Raw genomic sequence first — 20,378 nt, 5'->3', positions numbered from 1 at the left:
GGTCCTCAGGCTGGGAAGTACTGTAACTGAGTTATGTTGCCAGCCCAAGACCTAAAACTAGATGGGAGACCCTGAATCTCTTTTTGAAATCTCAGAATGCAAAGATAGTTTTTGGTTTTTTTTTGTTTTGTTTTCTTGTTTTTCCATAACGGCTGCAAGAAAATGTCAGTGTTATTTCAACAGCTTCATTTCTTTCTCATCTTGACAATGTCAGCTTCAGTCTTGGTTACTTTTCTCTTTGCTGTAGCCAAATCCCTGACAGATAGAGTGAGGAGGCTTTTTTTTTTTCCACTGAGAGTGAGGAATTAGCATATATAATAATATCTCAGAACTATTGATGCATCATTTTCTGATCTTAAGAATTTAGGTGATGGGCAGTGGTGGCGCACGTCTTTAATCCCAGCACTTGGGAGGCAGAGGCAGGTGGATCTCTGAGTTCAAGGCCAGCCTGGGCTACAGAGTAAGTTCCAGGAAAGGCTCCAAAGCTACACAGAAAAACCCTGTTTCAAAAAACCAAAAAAAACAACAACAACAAAAGAATTTGGGTGATGGATAACTCTTTTATATCTTTGTGGAACTCAGTAAATGAAATGTTTGAGAATCTTGGAGATTAATTGATTATTAATCCTAAGATTCCTCCTTAGTGGGCAGCTCAGTGTTAAGAGTTTGTACCTAGGGGCTGGAGAGATGGCCGAATGGTTAGGAGCACTGGCTGGTCCTCCAGAGGACCCAAGTTCAGTTTCTAGCACCTGCATGGCAGCTCACAGCTATCTGTAACTCCAGTTCCAGGAGATATGACACCTTCATACCAAATCACATAAAATGAAGTTAAATAAATTATTTTTTTTAAAAGAAAAGAATTTGTGCCTAGCATGAAAAAGCTTTGGCTCTGGTTCCTAATCCTACCAAAAAGAAAAAGAAAAACAAAACCATCCTTAAGAATGGCAGTTGGCGGGGGCTGGAGAGATGGCTCAGAGGTTAAGAGCACTGACTGTTCTTCCAGAGGTCCTGAGTTCAATTCCCAGCAACCACATGGTGGCTCACAACCACTTGTAATGAGATCTGATGCCTTCTTCTGGCCTGCAGTCATACATGCTGTATACATAATAAATAAATAAATCTTTAAAAAAAAAAAAGAATGACAGTTGGCACATGAGATTTCTATAAAGTAGACAAAAAGGGTTACTAGGTAACTATGACTATCCATGTGAAGAGTCCAAGATAGTCAATGGACAGACTATTAATAAACAGCTAAATTTATGTTAGGGTTATTAGATATAAACATCATATACAAAAAATCAGTGCTATATTTAGAAAATGTAGTAGAAAAGATGTCATTCACAATAGTAACAAAAATTGCCCTCAGCAGTTATTAGTGCTCTTGCATAGAGCCTAGGTTTGGTTCACTGGACCAACATGGCAGCTCACAGCCATCTGTGACTCCAGTTTCAGGGAGGGCAACACCTCTTCTGACCTCCTTGGGCTCCTGTGTGTATGTGTGTATGGATGTATTGGACAGAGAAATGATTCACTTGCTAGGCAGATGACATAAAATTGAAAACTTACAAACTGCTAGTTCTGCAGACCTTTTCTCCTGATAGTTGTAGACCATGGTTGACTACAGGTAAGTGAAGGCACGGAAGACAGAACTGTAAATGAAGAGTTCCTCTTCCGATTGTTGGATAGAGTGAGATACTGGAATAGCTCGTGAACACGTACAACTTGCTGTTGGACAGTTAGGATATCGTAAATTCTCCTTTTTTTAAAGGTAAACTTTTAGTAATTTCTGCAGGCTGATTAGCTATTCTATAGTGAAATGAAGTTTGATTCACACAGTACATGCAGTTTGATTTCACATAAATAGTGACCTCAACATGGGAGAGGACAAAAATGAAAATCTGAACTACTGGACAAATCTGTGGGGAAATAGACTTCCTAATGCAGGGCAGAGAAAGATAGGTAAACATGTAAGACATAGAGAAAGAAAGGGTTGCTGAATCGGCCTGAGAGCAGGGGTGGTCTTAATTCAGACAAGCAGTTGCCATCCTGAGTACATTAAGAACTACAATCCATGAAAAAAGCCATGATCCAAGAGGAAGAGCTAAAGGGGCAGAGATCAGAGCAAGCAGTCTATGGAAGAGCAGTGTCCCACGGGTGGATGCTTGAGAATGCAGATGAGCACAGCGAGGTATGACCCCGCCTTCTTGCTGGTGTTGGGTGTAGGCATGGACAGTTATCAAGTGTGGGGAGAAATGACTTAATTATGTGCTCCTTGGGGAAGAAGGAACGTGAACTCCCACGGTGTTGCTGATGAACATTTGACAATATCTGTAAAATTGAGCATGCTTATATCCCATGAGCCAGCAAACTGTTTGGGTTGCTCCCCCACCCCACCCCACCCCCCATCCTCCTATTTGTGGGGAGACAGGGTTTCATTGTTTTGGCTTTTTGTCCAGACTGGTCTTGAACTCCTGGGCTCATGAAATTCTTTCCAGGTAATAAGAGCTATAGACATATGCATCATACCTAGCTTGCAGGTCATTGTATTGAACAAACCTAGAGTAGTTGTTGCTTATGGACCTTCTAATCTAGAATGGTTACTATTCAGTCTTTTGTTTGTTTGTTTTTTGGGTTTTGTTTTTTTTTCTTTTTTGTGACAGGGTTTCTCTGTGTAGCCCTGGCTGACCTGGAACTCACCCTGTAGACCAGGCTGGCCTCAGACTCAGAGATCCAAACTCAAGGTTCTGCCTAACTGTGCCTCCTGAGTGCTGGGATTAAAGGCATGTGCCATCACCTCCCTGCACTATTCAGTCTTTATAGTGTTGAAGGACTGGGAATGACCTAGAAATTCATCTTCACGGAAGTGAGTAAATGAAATATAATGTGCACTTCAGTAGAACTTTGAAAGAGATGTGCGGGGCTCCAGAAGTATTAATCATCAAACTGAAAGGTGCTCTCTGCTGGAGTAGCACATGTCTACACAAGTGTCGTTTTAGTTATCGGTGTAAAGTGAAAGGATGGAGGACACAGGTAAGGAGGCCGCTGTCTAGCTTGGATGCTGGTAGTGTGGAAGGAAGGATTTGGGCTTGGGGCTTAGTCACTGAAAAGTGCTTCAAAATTTAGGTAAGGGGATGTAGATTTTCTTTGATTTGTATATTTTAATACATTTTTATTAATTTGAGGAAAAAATTATTTCTGCCATTCCAGTGCTAGGGCTACAGGTATGTCCCACTGTGCTTATCTAAGAAAAACAGCTTACAAATAGCTAGATGTAAACTCAAATTTACAAGTGTGATAACTGTTTTTAGTTTCCTCTTGACAGGATAGAGAGCGAATGACCGTTTCCATGCTCTGTTTTCAGTGATGCCAACTGGTGGAAAGGAGAAAGTCCCCGAGGAATTGGACTCTTCCCCTCTAACTTCGTGACGACCAACTTAAACGTAGAGTCTGAGGCAGGTAAGTTCACAAGGGTCCTCAGAAACCTCCATTCGTGGAGATTATTTTCCCCTGGCTTTTATTAGTGACATTGAAGAGTAGTGAGAGCTGGGCGTGGCAGTGGTTTTTATAGTATCTCGGTTTCAATCAAAACTTAACTAAAATTGAGTACAGTCTAGCACTGCTCCAGGGAACTTGTATTAGTTTCCAGGATATGTATATTTATAAATTATTTTTCAACATCCTCTTTGTGAAATACTTTTTGCTTTTGTTGTAACTTTGTACTATTTTAACTGTCAGAGTTAGGTTAAATCAGGTCTATTTTGTTCAAGTAGAAAATGCAGGTTAGAATTTGTATTTATGAATATAGAAGGTCAGAGTATAGATGGAACTTAACAGTTAAAGTGAAACCGGCTTAGTGATGACATCTGTCCGCTTGTGTATCTACTTGATGTAGTGGTGACATTGAGCTTTCAGGAAAGTGGCTGTGGTGACAGTGCCTGCAAATGCGGCTCACTTAAGTTCCACTCGGAGCACGAGGTTCGTGGGTGTAGTCACTGGTGTGTGTCTAAGCACTAGGAAGGAGGTTTGGCACACTGTCAGTGCTGAGTAAATATTGTGGTGTGAATGAATGACTGTATATAATATATTGATTATGAAGTGTGGTGACTAAAGAACTCTCCCCACCCGTGGATAATAATAGACCACTTAGAAATAAATGACTGAATTGCCAAAGTAAATGTTGGAGAACTTATAACTTACTTTGTTTCCGTAGCAACAGTGGACAAGTTGAATGTAATTGATGATGATGTGGAGGAAATTAAGAAATCAGAGCCTGAGCCTGTTTATATAGATGAGGTATTGTCCTTTTGTTTAATAAACACCAAGACTTTAAAAATGTGTTATCTTTGAGAATGCCTGGGAACAGTGCTTTTCTATCCAGCAAAGGTAACTCTCTGGACTTCTTAGTGTCACCCGTTGCTTTTTTAGGATAAAATGGATAGAGCCCTGCAGGTTCTTCAGAGCATAGATCCGAAGGATTCAAAACCTGACTCCCAAGATCTCTTGGACCTAGAAGGTATTTAGTTAATATTGAGTTCACCTTAACATTGCTTAACATATATATTACCTGTTTATAGTGTCTTGAAGTTTTTTCCTGCCTCCTGTTTGCTTTTTGAGTTTTGAAATTCTGGTGAAAAACAGACCTGTATAATAAAGTAGTGGAAATGTCACTTCAAAAGTATTGTCACAGCCTTTTCACGAAGGGAGTCCTTGTATATCTGTAAGCTCACTGGTGAGATCCGCCAAAGGAAGGGCAGAATTAGAAATAACAGCATATTAATCAAATCAACATGTAAAAGTGCTTGTTTTTGTTTTAACTGTCTCCTTACTGTGTATCCTTTAGATGCTAAGAGATTAAAGCAAAAACAGATAATCTTTTGTTTTAAGAATCCTTCTTGGGTTTCTATACCAAAGCCAATCAACCAAAAAAACAAACAAAAATCCACAGTACTTTGGGGATCTGTGCATAAGGGGATTGTACATATAATTCTTGCATGAAAAATGCTAAGGCAGGAGGGTTGTCATGAGTTCAAGGCCAGTCTGAACTATGGAGTGAGACCCTGTCAAAAAACAATAAAACCAAAACCAAACAATTTCCTTTGGAAAAAAATACAGCAAATATATAAATCTTAATTTTTTTATAGAAGAAAGCTTGATTATGAATATGTAGCTTTTCCCCATTATAAGTATTTGCATGTTATTAGTGTTTATATTTTTATACATGTGCATGGTGTATGGTGTGGGTGAGCATGCCATGTGCATTTGTGGAATCCAGAGGATGTCTTTACGGAGTTGCCTCTCTGTTCCGAATGAGGATCCTGAGGATCAAACTCAGGTCACCAGGCTGTGGAGCAAGCTCTGTTATCTCTTATCAGCCTTGCATTTTAAAATGTCTTAAATAGATGAAAATGTTTCTATTTGATGTGCGGGCACATGTGTACATACTTTATGCAGTATGGGCCAGGTTTGCTTTACTTAGGAGTAGTTCTGTAGATACTCTTCAGACTTTGGGATAACTGTCACAGTTATTCCCCTATAAACTTGGCTAATGGCTCCAGGAACATGATAGGATTTTTATTCTAATTTTGACTTTGCCCTTGGTCTGTGATAGTAGTATATAATAGTAAAGGTGCTATAAATGTTGTTAAACTAGATCTTTTATCATCTCTTCTCTGGCACAAAGTTATTTCTCTGTAATTTGTATGATGATGCATATTCTCTTGTTTAAAGATTGTTGAAACTGACTTAAGCTGTATTAAGTTTCTATATTTGTAATTATTTCTGTATTTACAGATATTTGCCAACAGATGGGTCCAATGATAGATGAAAAGCTTGAAGAGATTGATAGGTGAGGTTTTCCATGCAGTGAAAACTGTATCATTTTCACATCTTTACTTGTTTGAGCGAGCTTTCAGCTGGTGAAAGTGCTTCTGGAACTGTGTCATCTATTGCGATTACTGTTTAGTTGCCAGACTCTTAGAGCTGGTTGCTCATAGTGCTGTTATTTTGGGAACATTCTTTCTCATCAGTGGTAGTAATGTGATATGCATAGAATTGTGGACTCTTGCATTTGATCCCACCAGTCACTTTGGGTCTGGAATTGAGTAATAAAGAATAAAGTGAATTGAGGACAAAATGAAAATGGGAGTCTTAGGCAAGCATTGACCTGCTACAGACCCGAGTGACATCTGTGTCCACTACAAGTGAAATTTCTCTATTTGAGGAGCTAAATGCAATGCAGCAACTAGTCCTGTTTCCTCTCGTGTCTCCGTTCCTGTCGCCCTTTCGATTCCTTTTCTCCCTGGTTTTGCTGCTCTTGAGAAGGGCAGCCGTGCTGCTGGGTCGGCTGTCAGCTGTCAGCTTCCAATGGGTTCCGCACCATTCCGTCCTTTATCAGCTCTCTCTCTGCATTGAAGGAGAAACTTGAGGAATGACGTCCAGGGAAGGAGTTACTCTCCATTCTTCTCCCTTTCCAGCCCCTACCATTGAACTGCTCTATAAATAATGCAGGAAGAAAAGGATTAGGGTGTTTACTTTTCTAATAGATTTTTTTAAAAGTAGGAATAGCAAACGTGATGATTTGTTCAAGGAAAAAATATTTTGTTCCATAGAGTATTTTTTATGTGTGTGTTTTACCTTCACGTATGTCTGTGCACCATGTCTGTGCCTGGTGCCTGCAGAGGCCTGAAGAGGGCATCAGATCCTCTAGAACTGGAGTTACAGATGGGTATGAGCTCAGAATCGAAGCTGGGTCCTTTTGGAAGAGCAGGCAGTGAGCCATCTCTCCAGCTCTTCCATAATGTAATTTTACAAATCTTGTGTTTTTACATAAATGAAATAATCAATGGTACATTGATCATATTTTTGGAGAAAGCATCACACACCTACTTATACATCTGCTACTAGTGATTAATGAGTAATCAGACTGGAAAAGTTGAAAGAAAATGACCAGTTTGCCATAGGTGTGGCTAGGAGTGTAGGAACACATTTCCTTGGGCTGAAAAATTAACCAAGCCATTTGAAGCCCATACTAAACCTGAGGAGATACACAATGATCAGATGTTGTGGTATTCAGCACTGTGTTATTTATGACCATAAAAATGCAGCTAGCTAAAATGCCTTTCAGTGTGAGATTGGTTTTCAAAATTAAAATTCTATATTTCATAGTAGAAATTATTGCCATTGATAAATATTTGTTGATATGGAATGATGCCATATCTATAGGGGAAGATATGACAGTGTAACCTTATTTTTGTTAAATAAAAAGAATATCGCTAAAGAAAAATATCTAAAGGAATTAAAACTCAGAGTCCCTGTTTCTGATGTCAGTTAACTTTGAAGAGAGCAGCTGTTAAGCAGTGAGTCGACTAGCTGGTGTTTGTGTTTCACAGCAATGGGTCCAGACACAGCTACTGTGCTGGACAGTGCTTTTCAGTCCCTTTGGTTGCTCCAGTTGAGAATTCAGAGATAGATATAAACCATTTTCCCATGAATGAATCGTCAGTAGTTTGCTATTCCTACAGGTTGGGAGTGGGGGTGGGGATAAAACTCTGTTGTTAGAAAATTAAATTGTCCATTTCATCTTGTCAACACAAAGAGTGAAATCCTATAGCATTTACAACCTCAGGGATTACAGCTGCTGTTCTGTTTGACTAGGTTACAGACTGTTGTGACCTGATTTTCTACGGCCTTCCCTAAATAATTATTCATCATCACATTGTCCTTTTCATTCTTCCTTTGTGTACCCAGCTTGTCTCTTTGCCTGTTTTTCTTTGCACCATCTGGCACCTCCTTGCCTGTGCCGCCTTCCTCAGGACCAGCTTAAATCCTAGGCTTGTCTCTGCAGTCCCCGGCTCCTATTAATCTCCTCTAAATTCTGTATTCTCTCCCCATGTCATAGAAGCTTGTACTTGGTTATATGTTACACCACTTGCAGTGTGTGTGTGTGTGTGTGTATGTGTGTGTGTGTGTGTGTGTGTGTGTACTTTTGAATTTGTCTTCTAGTAATAGAGACTCATATGTTCTCACTTGTTGCAGTATAGTTTTGAGTACAATTAAGTAAAGTTTGCTTTTGCTTTGGATTATCTTGGATCTTGAAAAGTGGTTTCATGCATGATGATCATGGCCTTCCACTGCTCTGCTGGTGTTTCATCAGTGTGCTGGGTTATGTAGACCAGATTCTTAGGTTAATTCTTAGTCACACGTTTGCTAGTACACACACCTGATTTCTGTAGATTTGGGTGCTTTGCAGCAGATACTTCTGAAGATTGTGGCCTGCTTACAATCATTGCTAGAGAAGAAACAGCACCTTTTTACTAAAGGAGAGATGGCCATTTGTGTGGTAGGCTGTGTGTTTGCTTGCTTCTGCCTCCCCCTCTCTATAGACTGAACCACGTTCAGTATAGACTTGCAGGTGCTTTAGGCCAGATAAAAAGTAGCCATTTCTTGTATAAATTTGTCCATTATAAGTTGTCATTTATTACTTCCAGGGGACTAGGCAGAATTATACCAAATCAGAAGGATTTTTGCCATATGTTCCCTGGGCAATGTGGAAATGTTTGTTTGGCTTGGTTGTTATACAGTAAGGTGCCTGGTTTTATTTACTTCCTCAAAACCACCAAGTCAATAAAGAATAGTGGAGACTAGCATGTATATATATTGATTTTACTTACGTTTTCTTGGTAATATTTAGAAAATTTTTTTACTTTTATGGATTCTTTGTGGATTTCACATCATGCATTCCTATCCCACTTATCTCTGTCTCCTCGAATCTGCCCTCTGTGCTTGCAACCTCCCCAAATGAAAACTAAATTTAAAAGAAAAACCAAACAAACAAACAAAAAATCTTGTGGACGCTGTAATGTTGCCTGTTGAGACACAATTTACCCTTTAGTTCGTTCATCTTTACTTGAAAGTGTTCATGCCACAGGTGACTGGTGTGGCTTGAGGCCTCTGGTTTCCGCTACACTACCAATAAAAGGCTCTCCCTGGGGCCCCTCTTGAGTGTCCTGTTGTCCTGTGTCGTGGGGATCCTGCAGCTTTGGGTCTATAGGTTTGTCCCCTTCACATGCTCCAACAGTTCGTAGATTGGGTGGATGTTGGGTTGGGCCAACTCTTAGCCCTGGTTCTGGACCTGGGTGGATGTTGGGTTGGTAGCTTGCTAGCTTCTCCTCATTGCCACTACTGGGATGAGCTCTCCAGCACTGCCTTGGCTAGCTCACTCAGTGTAGCCTACAGCACGGAACAGGGCCAATTCTGCTCTCAGGCCCTCCGATCCAGGTCATCCTCACTCATATCACCAGGACCAGCTCTACTGTTTTGCCCAGGCAAGGTGCAGGGCCCTCTCTCCTAATTGATTGATTGCTGTAGGGACATACAAGGGGGACAGGGTCATCTCTCCTGCTCTCATGCCCTCAGGGCTAGCTCTCCTGCACCCGACAACAGGGTCCGCTCTAGTGTACTGCCCACACAGGGTGCAGGGCCTGCTCTCCTGTGTGCTGCAGCTGATGTAGGGCAAGGCTAGTTCTCTATCCCTCCTGCCACAGGTAGCAAGGGGTGGAGGGGGAGGGCATCTTTCCCTCACCCATGTCACTGCATGGCAGATGAGGGGTTAAATAATTTTTTAGTTGATTTTCTCATGGATCTAAGCAAGTTAAAGTATGTGTGATTTTTTTTTTCCCATTATGCTTTTGTTTAAGTCACAATATACTCCACAGAAGCTCTGGGTAGCACCCTGCATACTGTGTAAGTGAGATTTATAATGAAGGCATAGACTTTTACTGAAATTGGGACTATTTTTCTTTGTAATTGAATTTTCAACATAAATCTATAATATACTAAAGTAAATTCTAGCACAAATTATGAATTGATTTGCATTTATGAGGTTTAGATCTGACTTTTCCATATTATTAGGAAGACTAATTATTGCCTGAATTCAACAATTTCCCATATTATTAGGAAGACTTAATAGGAAGACTAACTATTGACTGAATGCAACAATTTCTTCTCTCAGTTTCCCTTTCTGACTATCCTATTATTGCATATGAAAAAAGCCTTTTGAGGTATGAATAAAAATGTACTAAACTTAAACAATCCTTCCTTTACATTGCCGTGAAAATACTTTTCTTCTCTATCAGGCAGCATTCAGAACTGTCTGAGTTGAATGTGAAGGTCTTGGAAGCTCTGGACCTATATAACAAATTGGTGAATGAGGTACCTGTCTATTCAGTCTATGCAAAGCTTCATCCAGCACATTACTCATCTACATCCTCTGGGGTTCCAGTGCAGGTGAGCATTGTTTTTGAGAAAATATTCATCTTTTAGAAGTTAAATGTTTAAGAGCATATTAAAGATCTATTGCCCATGAATGAAATTATAAAACTAGGGTTGGAGAGATGGTTCAGCCATTACAGGCTAGACTCACAACCAAAAAAAAAAGATAAAACTAACTGTATCAGCTTCCTTCACTGTGAAAAAGTACCTGAGAAAAATCAGCTTAAAGGAGGAGAGGTTTATTTGGCCTCCTGATTTCAAATGTCTCTGTTCATGGCCAGCTGGCTCCATTTCCCCAGGCCTGAAAGAGTGTTTGTGGAACACAGCCACCTCATCCTCATGGCAGGTGGGAAGCAGAGCAGTGAAGATCCGGGCCGAGATAAACCTTCAGAAGCCCTAGTGAGCTGTTCTGTCCAGCAAGTGCTCACCTTATAGCCCGATCAACTATGGACTCACTACCGGATTGATCTGAACAGCTGAAAGCCTGTCCTCCCAACACACAGCCTTTGATGTTCAGGGGTGGGGGTCTTCACACTCAGACCTCGACACTGTACTTTTATGGTCTCAGGAAGTGTTGTCTAGATACTATTCACTGTAAAGATGAGCTACATGATTCCACAAACACATTCCAGTTCATTTTTAACACAATGAAAAGACCACTAAGTTTATTAAAGGTGGGTTATGCTTCTTTGTATGCCTTTCTAATAATACATACTAATATGTATCTATTCTGTAGATATAAGCCCTTTATTATAAAGTGTGGGTCCTTTTATGTAGGGTCTGCTGTGTAAATCTTCTGGGGACTGCTCAACAAGGAGACTAAATATTTCTTTAAAAACTTCTTTCAGGATTTGTCTTAGGTAATTATTTAAAGAGTAGTTAATGAGCTTCTTTTTATTTATTCTTCTCTCATATATTACACTCCAGTTGCAGTTTCTCCCTCCATTGGTCCCAGTACCCCCTTACAACTTCTCCTCTCCCCCAGATCCACTCTTTCTTTTCCTTCAGAAAAGAGCAGGCTTCCCAGGGACATCAACCAAACATGGCATATCAAGTTACAATAAGACTAGGCACATCCCTTAGTAAGGCTGGACGAGATAACACCAAGCTAACAACCGTAACATACGTGCACAGGACCTAGATCAGACCCATACAGGCTCCCTGAATGTCGCTTCAGTCTCTGTGAGCCCTAGGGCCCTGGTTAATATGGGCCATTTTCTTCAGGTGTCCTTGACCCTTCTGACTCCTATAATCCTTCCTCCTCTTTTCCTGCAGGATTCCCTGTGCTCTGCCTAATGTTTGGTTGTGGGTCTCAGCATCTAATATCTTCTTCTAGTCTCAGAGCATGCTTTATATTTTCTTAGGTTCGTGACTTCAAAATGTTAAAAAAAAAAAAAAAAAAAAAAAGTGTGTAATGAAGCTTCGCTACAGGCCCTTTGAGGTATAATTGCCATAAGCTACCCATTAACAGCATCACCTTTCTAGTACTTTCCATGTTTTTGTGCTTGCCATCTGATATTAGAATACTTAATTTTTTCAGTATCCCCAATTCTGAAACATTTTTTAAATTTTAGCCAATTAAGTTTAACAAAATTCATGTTAGTTTATGGAAACCAGTATTCAACTGTGTGTCAAGGAGACACCAAGGAGAAAAAGTAGAATGTGGGTGCATAATTAGATGATGTAACACAATATAATTGCTAAGTTTTTTTTTTAAATGGTTACTGTGGTAACTGTCACACAAGACAAGAAGCATTTATCAAATATGCCATGATGTGAACTTTATGAAAATTACGTATGAGCTTAGAAAGGATTTCTGGGTACAAAAAGACTCCTAAAGTTTATCTACTCTTACTTCTGTTTTCAAAAATCTGTTTGTTGCTTCTGTGAAAGTGGAACAAAGCAGATGTGTGTCCCCTGTGCAGTAGAACTGTGTGTCTGTAAGGGGTGCTCATTCCTGTGCCTGGTTTCTGTGCTGCAGTCCGTGTACAGCTGTTCTTTGTTTTCCTTCTTAAGGCTTTCGAGGGGGTTACCTTTTTCACACAGCCTCTTAATATATTAATTGGCATGTGAGTTTATTTGAAATATTCAGAAATTCCCATTCTATTTGAAAGATGTATCTAGTAAGAGTGGATGGGGTTACAACACCATTAGTTGGTCTGAAAAGGACACTTAGAAACCGTGAGCTGCTCATGTTTGCTCCTACAGTCTCAGCCTGTTGGCAGTGGGTTGCCATCAGTGCTAAAGAGATAATGTCATTGCACTTAATATAGTTTATTTGGCATGCCTACCATTCTAAATTGTAATGTGATCTTTGCTTTAAACAAAACTGGACCAGTGATTACTACTGTATGGTATTTATTAAACATGTGGATTGTTTTGAACGCTGTCCTTATGGAGCTGTTACTGTGAAAATTACATAGGTATACATAAGAATCTGGTGGTTTCCTGAGGATGCATTTTGTCTTATCCTCACAACTCTTTTTTCTCTTATCTTCTGAAGACAGATGTTTTAGGGTTTTACTGCTGTGAAGAGACACCATGACCAGGGCAACTCTTATAAAGGAAAGCATATTTCATTGGGGCTGGCTTACAGGTTCAGAGGTTAAGTGCATTATCATCATGGTAGAAAGCATGGCAGCACTCAGGCAGACATGGTGCTGGAGAAGGAGCTAAGAGTTCTACATCTAGATTGGCAGGCAGCAGGAAGAGAGAGAGATGCTGGGCCTGGCTTGAGCATCTAAAACCTCAGAGCCCACCCCAGTGACACAATTCCTCCAACAAGGCCATGCCTCCTAATAGTGCCACTCCCTGTGAGCATATGGGGAACATTTATATTTAAACCACTATAGCAGGAGATATGGTACACAAGGCAGAGAGGACCTGGCCCCCTGGCTTTCTCTTTCAACCTTCTATTCACCACGGAGGACTTGGAGGAGTCATCCTGGAATGAGAGTGAAGAGTTGTCATTTTCATGGTAACGTGGAGTAATCATGGGTGTCCCTTCAAGGGATGGTTCTGTGGCAAGACGTATGTTGTTTTAGGCACTCTTGATAGATTCCAACTTTCTACTTTAAAATAGTCCCCACTTTTTTCTTCCAAACTCCTACAAAATCAAAGAACAATTAAACACATTGTAAATGTTCATTGATTAGACACCATGAGTTGGAAGTTCTCCACTTTTTGTTGCAGTGTGGAAAGGTTGGTAGAATCAGATTGTTCCACAAATAATTAAGAACTTTATTTCCTTTAAGTCTTAAAGTTTTAGATATGTTTAGTAAATGATTGAGAAAGCAAGGTATCGTTTTTTTTTCTCTTTGATTAATAGACATATCCAGTTCAGTCGCATGGTGGAAACTACCTGGGTCATAGCATTCACCAAGTATCTGTTGCCCAGAGCTATGGCCTAGGACCCGATCCTATGGGCTCACTGAGATCTCTGCCTCCAAATATGAACTCCTCAGTAACAACACACACTGTCCAAACTCCATATTTAAGGTAAGTTTTGGAGAGCTGTGTTAATTTTTCTTAGTTTTAGAATGAGAACCTACAGACTCTCCTACTTACAGTAATATTCCTGAATTTTACTTTTGTTATTGTTGTTTGTTTGTGTTTTTGAGACAAGGTTTCTCTATGTAGGCCTGTCTGTCCTGGAATTCATTCACTGTGTAGACCAAACTGGCCTTGAACTTTTAGAGATCCGTCTATCTGCCTCCTGGGTACAGAAATCAGGGTGCGTGCTACCACATACATCTCTCAATACTTACTCTTAAGGTGGAGTTCCTGAAGTGGCCGTTACTACTCTCACTAGGTTGAATGACGCTGCCTTTACTTCAGCTAATACCTTGATAGTTGCTAAGATTTAAACCTACTGTTTAAGACACTGGACAAAAATCTCTCTCACACACACTCTCTCTCTCTGTTTTTGTTTGTTTGTTTGTCTTTGGTTTTTCAAGATAGCTTTCTCCATGTCGCCTTGGCTGTCCTGGAACTCGCTCTGTAGACCAGGCTAGCTTAGAACTCACAGAGCTCTTCCCCCCCTCTACTTCCCGAGTTCTGGGATTAAGAGCATGCACTGCCACCACCCAGCTCCTAGACAAAGTCTTTATTTTATAGTGGTCCTTCATAGGGATTGATGCCATGGTGTTATTACCACTGTGCTGTGGTTAGTTAGCCTATTGAAGTAATGTCAGAGACACTTACCTGTATATATTCCTAAATATTAAAAAAAAAGTTACTGCTTTTACCCATAAGAGGAAGTAAGTTTGAATAGTGGACTTTGTTTAATATTTTTGTACAAACATTTCTCTGAGAATCATGTTTTAAATCTTCCTATTTACTTTATCAAAGAGAAAATGTGTCAGTTTTATATGTAGTTGCTCTCTAAGCTCCCTTTTCAACTTAAAGTCCGTGAGCAGGAGGTTCCAGCACTACCTGAAAAGTAAGTGAACTGTATATGTGGGGCAGTTGAAGTTTTGTTCTTCTGAAGGACAGTAGGATTATGAGAAAAAGCTGGTAAAATAGCAACATTAATCCTCTGCTATAAGCAACATATTTGGTGTGATTTAAAATTAAATATGTTTTAAATCTGTGCCATAGTAGTAATAGGAGAAAAGCAAAGTCTTGCAATTTGGTATGGTTTGTTTCCCACTTAGAGTGTGAGTCAGTCAGTCTGTCTGTCTATATGATTGATCCGTAAAGTACTCTGTTGTGCAGGGTACACTGTTGTGCAAGTGAGCTTTTGTGTATGATACATTGTTATGCAGGCTGCACTGTTATGCAGGCTATACTGTTGGGCAAGTGCTCTTTTGTGCATGATGCACCATTGTGCGGGGGTGGGGGGGTGTATACTTTATGCAGGGTACACTATTGTGCAGGGTATGTGGTTGTGCAGGGTACACCATTGTGCAGGGTACATGGTTGTGCAGGGTACACCATTTTGCATGGTACACTGTTGTGCAAGTGCCCTTTTGTGCATGATACACTGTTGTGCAAGGTATATTGTTGTCTCTGAAAGTGCTGAGTTCTTGTCAAAGCAAAGCTTAGGGGTTTGGGGCCCAGGTTCGCCTTGAGCAGGGCTCTGCTCTCTGATGCTGGCCACTCTTGCATCTTCAGGACTTTCAATACTTTGAGTGAGAGGTTGAAGGGGGTGAAGTTAGCCTTAGAATCTTACATTTTGTTTCTCTTTGAGCACTCTTTTTTTTTTCTGTTTTTCTTTATTTTTTAAAATTTACTATAATGTACAGGAGACTCCAAGATAACAAGACTTTATTGTAACTGTTTCATGGAACCTTGAGATTTAAATAAAAAATTTAAGTCTCAGTACTTCAAATGTAGAGGCAAGGAGATCTCTGTGAGTGCAAGGCCTGCCTGGTCTACATAGTGAGTTCCAGGCTAGGCAAGGCTTCATAGTGAGACCCTGCCCTTCAAAGATACAGATAATAAATACATGTGCTCACTGTCTTTTCGGGTGAAGGAACAGCTTGCTCTTTGTCCAGTTCCTTACTTCACTCGTAGCTGGGCCGCCTTTGTCTTCATTGAGTTTCTCCACTTTGTCTGTTTGAACGCCTAACCCTCCTCACCCATCTACTTGGGCTGTTTCAGGAATTTCTCTTGTCACTTTTGTCACCTGATCGAGGGCCTTCCACCACTTCCCTCTCCTCTCTTTTGTTTCTTTTTGTGAGTGGTGTAGGTGTGTGTATGTGGGTACATTTACCTTGCTGGTGTGCTGCCCATGTGGGCAATGTGTAGAGGCCAGAAGTCAGGATGTCTCTTCAATGTCATCTCCACCGTTTGTTTGTTTGTTTGTTTAAGATTGTATGTGTGTGGTTGTTTTGTCTGCATGTGTGTCTGTGCACCATTTGTGTGCCTGAGGCTTTCCAAGGCCAAAGCAGGACATCAGATATCCAGGAACTTGAGTTACAGATGGTTGTAAACTGCTATGTGGGTGCTGGGAATTAAACTGGGTCTTCTGGAAGAGCAACCAGTGCTCTTAACTGATGAGCCATCTCTCTAGCACCATCCACCTAGGTGTTTTGTTTTGTTTGTTTTCTTTTCTTAATGCAGTCTTACTGAATCTGGAACACTCCGTTTTGGCTAGCCTGATCAGGCAAGGAAGCTTGTCTCAGTCTCCCTGTGCCAGGGTTAGCTGAGGCTCCAGCTTCAGAGCCTCATGCTTTCACAATGAACATTGTCTCTACACCCTGAGGCAGCTCTCCAGCCCTGCTCTTCTGAGTAAACATTAAAAAAATCACGCCAGGTGGTAGTGTCATAGGCCTTTTAATCCCAGCACTGGAGAGGCAGAGGCGGGTGGATTTCTGTGAGTCCGAGACCAGTCTGGTCTACAGAGCGAGTTCTAGGACAGCCAGGACTGCTACACAGAGAAACCCTGTCTCAAGATAGAACCAACCAACCAAACAAAATTACGTTAACAGTATCTGATAACTACAGAAACTTGAAAAGAAGATGGGAAAAGCGTGTTTGTTATGATACATTGCCGTAACTTGACATAAATGTGATTTTCTTTGGAAACTGTCTTTTGCAGCACTGGACAGGACACTGTTTCCAGCCCTTCTTATGTGAACCAGAGCTCTCGTCTTCCGTCAGCTGCTGGTCCAGCTGCTTACACACAGCCTGTGGGGATGTCTGCAGACGTGTCCTCTTACCAGAGCACAGCCTCCAGTTTGCCACAGCTGCCTGGCTTTCCAGGGGCAGTTCCTGCACCTCCAGCCGCACTGCCGCCCACAAGTTACCACCAGCAGCCTCTCCTTTAGAGACACACCAGGGCTGTTGGAAGTCTTCTAGGTGTGTCACTCGACCCAGGGGATTCTGATCTGAAGTGCTTACTTTCCCCTCTCAGTCAAAAAGAACCATGAATAATAAAGCACAAATCCCTACCTTACCCTGAAGGCCATAAAAGGGTTTTTTTTCAGTCCAGTTCGCTCGAAGCTCATCTTTTGATCAGAGGCAGCTTAAAGATGTTTCGGGTTAGTTTTGTTGAACTTTCTGGGCTCTCAGTGAGTAGCCTTAGAACACTACAATGTATAAGATAGGAGTGTGAGACATTTTCTGTAAGGAAAGCAGTTTCCTCCAAGATGTGATTCGAGGAGCACTAAGGACCTTTAAACATTTTTGTCTGCATCCCCCCCCCCCCACTTTCCCCCACCCTACTATTTTAAAAGACAAACGTCTTTTAGTGTAGGCCTTTAGCTTGCCATGCATTTCCTTTGGGCTCCTTAATCACAGCTGTGTGTGCAGTCCTGTCGGTTTGCTCGCAGTGTTGTGGTGAGTAATTAGCTATGATTGTCCACAGAAGCAAGAGCATGTGGAAGGAACACAGTGTTTTCTGTTACTAACAGTGAAAGCCATGTGTCCTGTGGCAGCGGTGGACCCAGGAGTGCCTCACACATGGTAGCCTTCCCTGAGGAAGGCATTCTGTCCCTGATGTTTAGCATTGCCACTGCTGACCTTTTCAGGTGACTTGGATGTCTCCTGAAGGTGCTGTCCTTTGGCTTTCCTTCCTGCCAAGTCCTGTACTTCCTTCTCAGGGATTATCAGTGAACTTGAGCCAGGAGACTTTCTTCATAATCTGATGGGATAGAAAGCATCATGGCTATGAAGTGTGAGGTGGGCGTGTTACCTTCTTACAGAAGTGATTGACATTCCATGGTAAGCTGTCATCATGCCAAGCTCTTGAAAGAAGTATGCATTTCCTCGGCAGTAACTGTGAGCCTTTGCAGGAACGGCAGGCAGTGGTTTGGTAGAAAGGAACAGGAGAGCTCCATGCTGTCTTTCTGAAGTCCGGTTTGAAATTGGTTAATAGTGCAAGATCCCACATACTGTGGGAGCTGGTGATAACCTGATAAAACTTTGCAAACTACCTATTGTACCAACTTTTTACATAACAACAAACTAGAAACCCTAGATGCACATGCTTCAGATACATGATATTTAGACTTCGAGAATGTTCCAAGCTTAATCTTTTTTAAAAGTTAAATCTTGCATGAATGAACTTCTATATATTTTTTAAGCACTTAATCTTTCTATTAAAACTCCATTGGAAGACAATTTGGAAATTTTGTCATTTATCTATTTATAAATATTTGATAACAATTATGTTCTTTTTTCAAAGAAACTTTATTCTAGAACATGCTACTGCATAAAATGGCCAACACTGAAGAGAACAGTCAGTCCCTGCAAGCCTGTGTTCTGTGAGGATCTGGTTCAGTACAAGAGACAGGAAAGAGTTTCCACCTTTCTCTGTAGCATTTCCTTTCAGGTGAATTTACTTATGTACATACAAGAATGTACTGCAACACGGCACCTGACTTTTCTGGAAAAATCTGTTCTTTAAAAATTAAGGAAATAAATGTAAAAGACTCCAGAGCTGCTCTTGAAAGCGTTTGCACACATGGACACATCTTACCTTTCTCTTCTGAACTGTGTAATAAGCTCATCTTAATATTTGTGCATTTCATGTTTAGTTCTTGTCTAAATCTTAAAAGCTTTATTCAGTGAAAGCTTTTCAATCAGTGTAAATACTGTGTACTCACTGAATGGGGACCAGCCAGTAGAACTCAGATGTTTTGGAATAATAAGACATGCAACATGATCTGTATATAAATAGTATATATTGGTGTCTGTGAAGTTTAATATATACAGAAGTTTCTTCCTCAAAATAATTTTATTTTTTCCATTCATAAATTTGTGTAGCAGAGTTATTGATAGCATAAAATGAAATTAAATCTGTATTGATCTGGTTTCAGTATTAATATGAAATGTAAAGATATATTTTTTTCTTCCCATGATCCTATGAACTGTACTTATTTTAAGATGTTTGTAGTTATTTATTTTCTGCCAAAGGAATAATCTACCTTCACATTTCTACATTGGGTTCATATTTAATGTTTTCTAACAAAAATTTACATTTCATTTTTCATATAAATCTTGATATATTAGAAAGATCCTTAAAAATAGAATTTATGATATAAGACATCCCCTGAGTGTTAATGTGGGATATATTTGAAAAATGAACAGTCAGCCAACGCTCTTTTTATTTGGTAATTTGTTTACAAAATTACCTACACATTATCTTTTTACTTAGCATTTAAAGATGTTTTTCCATCATGCTATTTCAAGTACTTGATATCTGACTGATGATTGTACTGTACAATGAAGATGGTAATAAAGTTTCATCCACATTTTGAAAAATAATCTGGTCTAGGGATGTAACTCATTGGTAGAGTTTGTTCTTCACATGTGGAAGGCTTTAAGTTTTACCCCCAACGTTGCAAAATGGGCAAAGATGGCCTTAGGGATCCTTCTCTCTTTTAAAAATTATTGTCTGTGTACCACATGCATGCCTGGTTCCCTCAGAGGCCAGAAGAGGGCATCAAATCCCCTGGGACTAGAGTTAGTGAAGGTTGTGAGCCACCATGTAATTGGCAGTTGAACCTGGTCCTTGAGAGCTGAGCCATCTCTCCACGCCTGGAATCTCTTTTCAGGTTTTTCTTAGTGAAAAAACTAAGTGCAGGGCCCTGAGTTCTAGGACTGGGATTGTTGAATTGTTGTCATAGTGTGACACCAGTGTTTTCTGGTTTTGTTTTGTTTTTTTATATTGTTTTGTGGTTTTGAGACAAGGTTTCTCTGTGTAGTCCTGGTTGTCCTGGAGCTCACTCTGTATGTAGATCAGCCTGCCCTCGAACTCACAGAGATCCACCTGCCTCTGCCTCCCAAGTGCTGGGATTAAAGGTATGTACTACCAACGCCTGGCTACCAATGTTTTTAATATTAATAAATTATAAATAATATATCACTGACTTAATGATTCTATCAAAAGGTAGTTTTCTCCTTTATTTACTTCAATTTTAATTCATAGATAAAAGGGGAGAACTCAGCTTGATTTTGTTTGACTTCATTTTTTAAATAAAGTTTCTGCCCTCATCCCCCCACCCCTGAGCAAAAATTACTATAAATTTGTGAAGCTAAGTTTGAATTTGACAGTTTTTATTATTGAGTCTAAAGAAATTATGTGGCTTACAAGCTACAGTGAGATGAAATATCCCATTTATCTCAAACTCATGTCTACTTAGAATGTCATTTGTGACCTT

At 40.3% G+C, this 20,378-nt stretch overlaps 1 protein-coding gene across 1 annotated transcript in view; it reads left to right on the top strand.

The window, feature by feature from the left end:
- Nucleotides 1-17,170, top strand: part of Stam2 (signal transducing adaptor molecule 2) — a 46,521-nt gene extending 29,351 nt beyond the window's left edge. Inside the window, exons 8-14 of the mRNA XM_059260467.1 lie at nt 3,362-3,456; nt 4,211-4,293; nt 4,426-4,513; nt 5,791-5,845; nt 10,134-10,284; nt 13,598-13,767; nt 16,814-17,170. Coding sequence (XP_059116450.1) covers nt 3,362-3,456; nt 4,211-4,293; nt 4,426-4,513; nt 5,791-5,845; nt 10,134-10,284; nt 13,598-13,767; nt 16,814-17,042 — 871 coding nt within the window. The 3' untranslated portion in view covers nt 17,043-17,170. The remainder of the gene's footprint in view (nt 1-3,361; nt 3,457-4,210; nt 4,294-4,425; nt 4,514-5,790; nt 5,846-10,133; nt 10,285-13,597; nt 13,768-16,813) is intronic.
- Nucleotides 17,171-20,378: the final 3,208 nt, after the last annotated feature.

This window comes from Peromyscus eremicus, chromosome 4, assembly GCF_949786415.1.
Source record: "Peromyscus eremicus chromosome 4, PerEre_H2_v1, whole genome shotgun sequence".
Taxonomy (NCBI): Eukaryota; Metazoa; Chordata; class Mammalia; order Rodentia; family Cricetidae; genus Peromyscus; species Peromyscus eremicus.
The sequence above is the reverse complement of the archived record's forward strand: the minus strand, read 5'-3'. Positions and strand labels throughout refer to the sequence as shown.